The sequence below is a fragment of the Schistocerca piceifrons genome, chromosome 9, assembly GCF_021461385.2.
Source record: "Schistocerca piceifrons isolate TAMUIC-IGC-003096 chromosome 9, iqSchPice1.1, whole genome shotgun sequence".
Classification (NCBI taxonomy): domain Eukaryota; kingdom Metazoa; phylum Arthropoda; class Insecta; order Orthoptera; family Acrididae; genus Schistocerca; species Schistocerca piceifrons.
Window position 1 is genome coordinate 217,618,218 of NC_060146.1, and position 10,551 is coordinate 217,628,768.

The 10,551-nt window shown below is 45.1% G+C and overlaps 1 protein-coding gene across 1 annotated transcript in view; it reads left to right on the forward strand.

Annotated features, from left to right (window-relative positions):
* Nucleotides 1-10,551, forward strand: part of LOC124717179 (flocculation protein FLO11) — a 182,415-nt gene that overhangs the window by 165,396 nt on the left and 6,468 nt on the right. The window contains exons 2-3 of the mRNA XM_047243956.1: nt 6,930-7,039; nt 9,548-9,805. Coding sequence (XP_047099912.1) covers nt 7,034-7,039; nt 9,548-9,805 — 264 coding nt within the window. The 5' untranslated portion in view covers nt 6,930-7,033. The remainder of the gene's footprint in view (nt 1-6,929; nt 7,040-9,547; nt 9,806-10,551) is intronic.

The following is a 10,551-nucleotide window of genomic DNA, read 5'->3' on the forward strand; positions in this document are numbered from 1 at the left end:
CATTGACTTAGAAGCTTCACGTTTCTACATCGTTAGGGGACAGTAGAATTTAATATTTGGCATAAATTTCAACTTTATACGTCTACTCGTTCCTGAGAAAAAGGGTGAATTCTACACATCTACATATCCCCCCCCCCCCAAATAATCGGGGTGGAGAGTTTACCGTAGCTAATTGGGAAACTAGTGTAATGCTGTGGACCGCTATAGATTTCACAGATCCACTGCAGAACAGACATTGCGTAGGACGGGAAAGCGAGCGCCGAGCTAGTATCAACCGACCAATTTGCGGCTATTTACAGGAGCTGGGCATATCAGACACGGTATTCGGGCTGGCGGTGGAAACTGTGTCGGGTGGTCGGCGCCAATGGTGAGAATTGGAGCGGGGAGGGGACGGAAGCAAAGAAGCAAGGGGAGGGGGCGGGGGGGAAGGCCCAACGGAATTGATTGCGGGCCCGGGCAGTGCCGGCAGATTGTAGTGCCCCCTTATTTATTGGCCGCGCCGTAGTACCTCCCCCTGCCAAGCAGCACACGCACACGCACGCTGTCTCGCGACCGCCCCCTCCCCCCACATCTTGCCGCAAGATGCGAGCGTGATTTGTCGTAGCTTCGCTCTGGTGCCCAGTAGTGGGGGCTGGTTCTGGCTCGCTGCCACCGCACTCCGCTTCCCAAACTCCTGTTCCACTGCTCTCTCTCTCGTTTCATTCAAATACTTTTTCCAGCGCAGGTCCCGAGATGCGAGGGAAAAAAAAGAGTATAGGTTTTTAAGTCTTCTTTCGTATTTACAAGTTTATCCAGATAGACGTATTCTGTGACGCTTTGCAGTTGTATACTTCTATTCCCCGCCGGCGTCCATTCATTCGTCACGCCATTGGTTTTGTCCAGTTCATTTCTTCTAATTGTGACTTTGGTCTTGCGTTCTCGACATTCGTCCCACCGAGCGAGGTGGCGCAGTCCTTAGCACACACTGGAGGACGAATTTCCAAAACAGCGTCCGGCCATCCTGATTTAGGTTTTCCGCGATTTCCCTAAATCGCACCAGGCAAATGACGGGATGGTTTCTTTGAAAGGGCACGGCCGACTTTCTTCCCCATCCTTCCCTAATCCGATGGGACCGATGACCTCGCTGTTTGGTCTCATCCAACCATTTCTGTTCCACTAAACAAGAAACATATCCGCATTCGAGAATACGAACAACCATCAGATGTATAAGGGAATGAATATTTTTAGTCGGACCAGGCCTCGAGCCCCGATTTCCCTCTTTACGCGAGCGGTCGCCTTAAACCGCTTCGGCTATTGTGGACGGCTCAAAGCCAGACCCAGACTTCCGTATGCCGTCATTCCTTTGTCACAAACTGTACGCGTACACATACACACATCAAAGAAGTTTTGCATCAGCCCGGCTCCCAGAACTCCTGAAGACGGACGTCGACTGTGGATATTGTATCGCAGACACAGTCCCTCTGACTGATCAGAGATGTCACTAAACCCACCCAAAGATGTAAACAACCATGCACGAGCAGCGCCTATTAGACGGAGTGAGTCCGACAGCCGATCAGGTTCAGTCATTCCACCAGGAAGGAGGTACACGGCTCGTGTGTTCAACCATGCCTTCACGGTAAATACCGCGGTTCGATCGTGTCCGCATTGTTACTTCGTGCCAGGAAGTGTCCAGGCGTGTCTGGGTGAGCCAAAGCGATTTTGTTCGGGCGTGGAGAAGATAGAGATAGAAACTGTCAATGACTTGCCTCACTCAGGCTACCCAAGGGCTACTCCTGCAAAGGGCTTCTACTGCATTGGATGACCGCTATCTACGGATTATGGCTCGGAGGGACCCTGACACCAACGCCACGATGTTGGATGATGCTTTTCGTGCAGCCACACGACGTCGTGTTACGACTCGGACTGTGCGCAATAGGCTGCATGATGCGCAACTTGACTCCCGACGTCGATGGCGAGGTCCACCTTTTCAACTACATCATACAGCGCGGTACAGATGGGCCCAACAACATGCCGAATGGACTGCTCAGGATGAACCGGTCAGGCTGAACGCTTTAGTCACACTGTCCAGCGAGTGCAGCAAGGTGGAGGTTCCCCGCTGTTTTCGGGTGGCATTATGTGGGGCCGATGTACGCCGCTGGTGGTCGTGGAAGGCGCCGGAACGACTGTACGATACGTGAATGCCATCCTACGACCCATAGAGCAACCATATCGCAGCATATTGGCGAGGCAGTCGTCTTCACGGACAATTCGCGCCCCCATCGTGCACGTCTTGTGAATGACTTCCTTCAGGGTAACATCGCTCGACTAGAGTGGCCAGCATATTCTCCTCACATGAACCCTATCGAATATGTCTGGGATAGATTGAAAAGGGCTGTTTATGGACGACGCGACGCATCAACCATTCTGAGGGATCTACGCCGAATCGCCGTTGAGGAGTGGTACAATCTGGACCAACTGTGCCTTGATGAACATGTGGATAGAATACAGTCAAGCATCAATGCAAGAGGACGTGCAACTGGATATTAGGCGTATCGCTGTGTACAGCAATCTGGACCACCACCTCTGAAGGTCTCGCTGTATGGTGGTACAACATGCAATGTGTGGTTTTCATGAACAGTAAAAAGGGCGGAAATCATGTTTATGCTTATCTCTAATCCAATATTCTGTACAGGTTCCGGAACTTTCGAAACCGAGAAACTTTTTTTTAATGTGTGTATTATGTAATGAATTATGGATACGATAGAAGCATATATACATATACACGGACCGAATGTTGCTACCTCCTTCACCACGAAACTGACACGAATGTTGCTTTCCTTGTAATGACAAGAATGGACCTATAGATTACGACTTCTCTTGGCTTTTACAAACTGCGGCAGGAGTAGTCAGTATTCAGGGACGTGGTATGAACGATCATTCGAAGGAAAACGATACAGTAAACATTTACTTCAAAATTCATACCTTCAGAGCTACCAATACTTGTTTAGCAGAAATGCGTTTCACAGTAGCGTAGATGAACAAGTGCTTATAGTTCTTAAGGCATGCACTTTTGAACCCATGTTTATCAAACGTCTTTCTTGTTTTGGTCCGTACTACCATCTGTCAAAATATGGAAAGCAAAGAGATTTGGTTCACAACACCAAAGATCAAGAAGCGCTCTCGCAATTTATAAGGTATGCATTTTAAAGCCCGTGTTTATTAGACTTTTTGCTTACGAAGATAGTTGTCATATCCTTGAATACTGACCATTCATCCTCTGACACCGTGTATAAACTTTCCAAGCGATTAGGAAAGATAAAAAGAAAACATTTTATGTTACAACAGTGTCACAGGTGCACGATTTCTCTGCTAGGAGTCCATTTACGTTTCGTCGCCAGTGATGTTGAGAGACGGTATTCAAATTGCCGTGTAAGAGGGAGGTACAGTTAGAGTGGAAAGGGTCAAAATTAAGTGCTGTTTGTCGTGGAAGTTGTCGAGAAGAGGTCGCCGCTTTTTGTAATGGCAGACACACGTCATCTTTCCGCCTCGTGTTTCTGTTGGCTTCTGTGCGTTCTCCCGACCTCGAAAGAGACTACCTGTGTGTGTGTGTGTGTGTGTGTGTGTGTGTGTGTGTGTGTGTAGAGGGGGGGGGGGAGGTGGAGGAGCGAAAAGGTTCACGCAAGCAGGGCGGCAAACTCGCGTCGGACGGGCCAAGTCCCTAATCGGAACATTAATTTCATGACCCTCGCTTCAGGGGATGTAGCCGGGGTAGACTGCTGGATGTAGAGAGAGAGAGGGGGGGGGGGGGAGCGCCGGCGTCTGGCGTCCCCAGCGGGTGCGCCCTGGATCCTGCATTATTCATGATGCCGCGCCGCTGGAGAACTGGAAGCTGTGCCCTGCCAGCCGGGAGCTCCCCGGAGTGTATCTACATCGACACTTCGTGACTTACACTACGCCACAGCGTCTGCGCCCGCCTCCCACCTTCACACTAGAAACACGTGCCGAGCAACCGATCTAATTCTATGGTGGAACGAGGCGCACCGAGAAGTTTACAATTTCCAGAATGACTCTCTCTTTATTTTGTAGCGGAGTGTGCGCTGATGCAAAACTTACTGGCAGATTAAAACTTTGTGCCCGACGAGGACCCGAACCAGGGACCATTTCCTTTCGTGGGCGAGTGCCTAACTGAACGAGCTAACCGAGCCCTTCCAGCTTAACGTCCGCCAGTACCTCCTACCCGTAGAGAAGGCATATCTGCTGCACCTGTTCTCAGCAGCAAACTGGAGTAGGCACGCGATTTTGGGACGATGCTGCTTTTCTACTATTTGCGGTAACAGCTAAGCTTAAAGATTTGTTAAATAAATTTACGAAACTAAAAACTTGGAAGATTATGAAGTATTCGCCTTGTTTCTGTACTTTCGGGTTTTAGTAACAGCTATTTTGCAGTATTGTCGTTGCTACGGATGTAAAGTGGAATATGTGGAAGGAGGATCAGTTACTTTTTCATACGTATGTAAAACAAATGTGTAGTTGTTAATGTCATACTGATATGAGGCGCTTTGTGAGTTGAAAAATATCCGAGGCACGGCATTATAAAGACCTGTATTGTAGAGATAATTTCTGCGCCTTTATGGTCGTTCGTTTACAAGACATGTGCTAGATAAACTTGCAAGTGTGTTGGAGTAAACGGCCAGTCAGTGTATATATATTGGTGCTTTCTTCAAATGTTGATTCAATTTATACACGACACCCAGTAATTTCCTCCAATTTACGCAGCTTCTCAAACCCCTTTTGTGTATAAGTAATTCTGCGCGACACAGTTTTGTGTTGAATCTCATTGTAACGTGATGAGAACAGACATTCAACAATATGACTAAGTGCAATAGAAAACGTAAAAAAATGTTGCTGGCTGTTATTTCTTATTCCTGTTACTGAAAAAACGAAAATGGAGTGAAATCCGAGCTTAGATGCCGTGGTGAAAGAGTACAATACTATCGCTGTTCCCAATTTTAAGCCAACTTCAGTTCCTGTATGAAATCAGCAAGATGTATGTAAATCAATTCTACAAAGTTTCACGGTACATCTGAAGGTCATCTATATGGCTGCAAAGTAATAACATTCAAATTGCACAAAGCGCTACACGGGCTAAAATGCACCATCCCAGAATCATGTGACTTGAGCTGTAGGAAATGTTACGGGCAGAATTCTCGTTCTGCGCATGCGAATGCTCACTCCTTAGAAATTTATAATATATGCTGCTAGTCTTTGAAACGTTCCTCTTATACCATTTTTTTTTTGGACATTTTCATCTACACAGTCAGTGTTGTATGGTGCTTGCCGCACTGGTAAGACGCCGCTTCCGGGATTCGAGGAGGGGTTTCAGCTCCGGATGGTATCCACCCGATGTATGAACAACAAGGCCGGAGGGCCAGACTGAAGTTTTTAGCTCGTTTCACACATCTGATTACATGAATACCGGGCTGGTACCCACTTTCCCTCTCAGTTACAGGAATTAGAGACATCTGACCACCTTCTACCACAAACGATACCAAACCCAGAGTAAGATACTGACCCCGTGAAAGGATACGACAAGGAAGTAGAAAATAATAGTAATTAGCTTACATCAGAGTGTATTACATTGCTTTTGTGTAACTTCCAACAAAATGCAATTCAAAGAAATCTAGGAACAAGTCATCCAAAAATTTGAGAAGTTTTTGATGTAAGACTCTCGCAACTTTGACAGCGTCGTAATTTAAGCGATTCGAAACCCAAAGTGCGCACTCACCACCAATATCTGACCAACCACTGCAGTTGTGTACACCAGTCTGCAGACTGTGGCTGTGTGAGCGTGTAAATTAGGGAAATGCTGTTTCTTCTGGTTGTTTCCACCTGTGTTCAGGAAAATCAATTTTTCTTATTTGTTTCCCCTACTGGAAAATACTCGAGAACTGCCAAATGTGATGAACTGTAATCATTCCATTTGCAAGGAATGCATAAGGTTCAAAAATCGCGTGAATGGGTTCCATCTGCTCTATGCCAAAGTCACAAAAATCGGCGGGTGGCCGTATGTACAACTCTGCTTCCTCGCTATCAGTTGGCTCGAGTGTTCCTGTCATGTGTCGCCAACGAGAAACTAGTGTCTTTATGGTAACATAACGGAGAGCACGGAATGGTTGAGCTCAAACGAAGCAGCAGCTCCCCATACAAGGACCTGCATGCGTCCAGAAAAACTAATGTTATGCATCTGGTGTATTATGAATTGCTTCCCTGAGGTGTAAGCATCACATGGCATTTATTGTCAACAGCTGAGATGTCTTGCAGGTGATAATGACGGCCCGCGTTCTGCTAGACTGACAAAACACACTATACAGGAGATTGGACAGGAAGTCGTTCTGCAGCCACCTTATTTCGCCTGATCTTGCGCCGTCAGATTTTCACGTTTTCCACTCTCTATCAAACAACCTTAAGTAACTTCCTTTCTGGTTGAAAATGAGCCCTAAACAGGCCCCAACAAGTTTTTTTTTTTTTCAAACAGACATAATTTGTGCAGTTGCTGAATCGAGAAGTTAGCCCAGCGTTGGCAAACTGTTGTGAATAGTGAAGGAGAATATATTATTCGTGACTAAAGTCATTGTTACATTTATCTGTTGCGTTTAGCAGACTAATTGAAAAAACTCTCGGAGCTTAGGCACCAACCCAGTTCCGATTCTTTAAAGAATCGGGGGTTTAATTGAAAATAGACTGATTCACGGGGAAAGTTTGTGGATGTAATTTATTACAACAGCAGAAAGTCGTCCAGGCGTAGATACTTAGTGCCGTTCGTGCAAAGCCGGGGCGTATCGCTGGCACGAAAATGAATGTTTTTAGTTTGAGAATAAATGTAAAAAGGAGGAAACGAAATTGGTGAGACGGGAGTATGTGTAAGCAGAGGTACGCCTTCGTGCTTTCAGGTGTCGCGGGCACGGCGAGAGCGAGTGGTGTCCAGCCCCTACGCCTCCAGCAGCAGCCGCCCCCAGCCTCCGCCCCCAGCAGCTGCCACGGCTGCGCAGCCAACATGAAAGTGAGTCACCTCTTCAACTTGCACTCTCCTCCGCTTCACTTCTTGCACTGTCGTTCAGGCCCCTCTGGGCCGGCACATTAGCTTTTCTGTAGTTTCTCCGTATTCACAAACTTGGCCCATTTTCTTCCTCACATTTGTCATATTCAAAGTTTTTCGTCTTTTCTTAATCTAACCACACTCGCCCTACACCTTTTTTTTTTTAATGGTTACTGCAACTTTCCTCCGTTCATTCCATGCACATCTCTAATAAACGGTTATTCCTTCTCTTCCCCTTGCCTCCTTCCAAAATATACGCTACTGCTTCCCATTTCAGAACAAATCTAATTTACTTTTTTCCCTCTTCATCATTTTGTGTGTGTGTGTGTGTGTGTGTGTGTGTGTGTGTGTGTGTGTGTGTGTGAGCACAGGCACATGTGTGCACTCTTTTTGTTCATAATTGTTCTAAATATTTTATGAGCTGCTTCCTCTCATTCTGTGTTTTCATTTCCTCTCAAATAAATTGTGCTTACCGCATTTCCACTAGTGTGATGCATTTTTCCTGTCACTGTCACTTACTACACGCATTTCTTGTCCTACTGTTGCAATACCGTAACTTCTCATTTTTTTGCTGCCTTTTTCCCTTATATATTTTTCAGTTATCAGCCATTATCACTTTCCTTCACATCATTTGTTTTCAAGTGATACTTTTTGCCGAGGCTTTTGTACCGTGGCATTCATTTTGCATTCTCATCACTGTCATGTTTCAAATTTCACTGTCTTAAAGCTCCCATCTTTTCCTAAGTGTCATAGTTCTCCTCCATACCTTCCATTCTTTGTTTTTATAAGCAGTAACTTAACAGGAAAATTACATGTTTTGGAGATTATTGCCATTGCTGCACTAATTTCTCCTCCTCCTCTCTCTCTCTCTCTCTCTCTCTCTCTCTCTCTCTCTCTCTCTCTCTCTCTCTCTCTCTGTCAAAAATTTTAGATTTAAGCTCTTTCTGTCTTTGTAACAGATTTGCATGTGGAGTTCTATCATTCATAAAAACCAATAGAAAAACTAAGTATTGACAATTTTTGTGTAATTTGCTTATATTTTGATGTATCGCCATTAGGTAGCCCTGTAATTGTTCTTAATGTTATGCAAACAGACAGCGCCTGTAGGTGACAATATTGCTACACTCACAAAAAGTATAGTATTGTAATCAAAGCATTTGTGTGCAGTTTTAGGTATTATTGCAAATGAGCATTTGCTTTAAGACAACAAACCGCTGCATTCAGAAAGACAGGAGTTCAGTTTCATCTTTGGCAGTCATTATTTCTTAATGAAAATGTTTGGATGATTCCTTTAAAATGAGCATGGATAATTTCCCCACCCTTGCCCAATGTGAGCCAAAGTTTCATTTCTAATGACATCACCAGTGACAGGATGTTGAACTTTACTCTCACTTCCTTCCTGCATCTATATACTTAGTGGTGATGACCAATCAAGCCTGTGGAATGTACGGGTCTACTACGGCCTAAAAAAAATGGCTCTGAGCACTATGGGACTCAACTGCTGTGGTCATAAGTCCCCTAGAACTTAGAACTACTTAAACCTAACTAACCTAAGGACACCACACACATCCATGCCTGAGGCAGGATTCGAACCTGCGACCGTAGCGGTCGTGCGGTTCCAGACTGTAGCGCCTTTAACCGCTCGGCCACTCCGGCCGGCCCTACTACGGCCTAAAGCCAGCAGTGTTGATGTAAAGAACTGTATCTCACTGGTGAATCATCAAAGGTTTTTGTTTATAGATTCATCGTTTTCCACTCTGTCCCGCCTGTCTAGTTGTGGTTGTGATGTTTAAAGCTTTTCCGGCGTACTGATTGTTCCATAAAAACACAGGAGAATTGCCGGATATCAGTGGCAGGACGTTACTGATATCCGGCAGTTCTCCTGTGTTTTTATAGTTGTGGTTGTTTTGGTCATAGACTTCAACATTGATTTAAGGCAAATTTCCCTTCCCTGGAGTTTGCTAGTTATCTTTTTCCTCACAATCGGTGCATTGTACATTACCAGTAATCTGTATTATATAATTTTGTTTGGAACTTCCACTGTCATTCTTTTCTTTCAAAATCTCTTCGACTACAGTTGTGAACATGTTCACATGGAGTCACATTGCAGTGCATGCCAAGCTGCTTCTCTCTCTCTCTCTCTCTCTCTCTCTCTCTCTCTCTCTCTCTCTCTCTCTCTCTCAAATTGATGTGTAGCCTATTGTTTCCATTCCTTATTCATAGCTTTTAATTAATCTGTGGATGTTAGCAGCAGTTCATTTTTTATGAGAAGCCTCTCAGCTTACGCAGTGCACTATAGAAACTTGAAGACATTTTCCTTAATCACAAGTTTCACTCCTGTGACAGCAAACTTAGGTCTCCTCTTCACGAGCCTTTTACCCTGGCCCAAAATTAATCCTCCCAGCAAGCCACTCCCCCCTCCCACATTTCCAGTAGAGTGCCCTACCTCACGGTGCACCCTCGTCATTGCAGGTGAACCAGACTCCCGACGACCAGCTGCCGCTCATGTTCGGCAGCAGTGGAACGCGCTTCGGCTCCAAGTCGCGGCCGACCATGATCTCCGCCAAGTACCGGCTCAAGGAGGAGCGCCGTAAGGTGCTCAAGATATCTATCGGCAAGCTCAAGAAGATAGAGGACCCCGAGAGCTCGCTGAGGCGTTCTGTGCTCATCAACAACACAGTCAAGCGGTTACAGAAGGAGGCACGCGAGGAGAAGATGATGAAGCAGCAGGTACGTTTTTTCTCTCTTCGGCAATAACCCTCGTCTCCCTCCCGCAGCTCTGTCCAGTGACAGTACTTTGAACTCTCCAATACTACACAGGGCAATACAAAACTGTGCGTCTCTTGCTGCTACTTTTACGAATATTGCATTGCTCTGATAGATACTAAACCAGATGATGCCAAAGACAAGTAGAGTATCAAAGGGAATTATGCACAATGAACACCTAAAAATATGAGTGGTTAAATTATGCAGGTTGTAACTACTGCTGCACACTGTCACATTAAATTAAACCTGAAAACTTCTGCTATGATAAATGAAAGAAATTTTACCACACACAAAGTTGTCAGTGTGCAAGTTTAAAATATGTGTACCAAATCAAGTACAAATGTTGTGTATGATAGGCGATATTCTCGACTGTGTTGTGAGTGTTGTCGAAAGTTGTTTAGTGTTAACATGTGCACACCCAAAGAATGCTTGTTAGTGAAACAAATATTACCATAAAGTCTTCACCAGTGTAAACAATTCAGAACTTCAAATTCTTGCTAAAGAACTGTGTCAGCTTCTACTTTTTCATTTTTTTTTTTCCTTGAGAGCTTTTGACAAATGAAGTGGTAGCAATTTTGTGTATTGTACAGCGAAGACCATCCACACACAGCACACTAGTAGCGTAGAAATTGAGTGTACAGATCGCATTTTAACAATGTGTGACCAATATAAGTTTTGACTAACTTAAGTATGTCCGTTTGATGGATTTA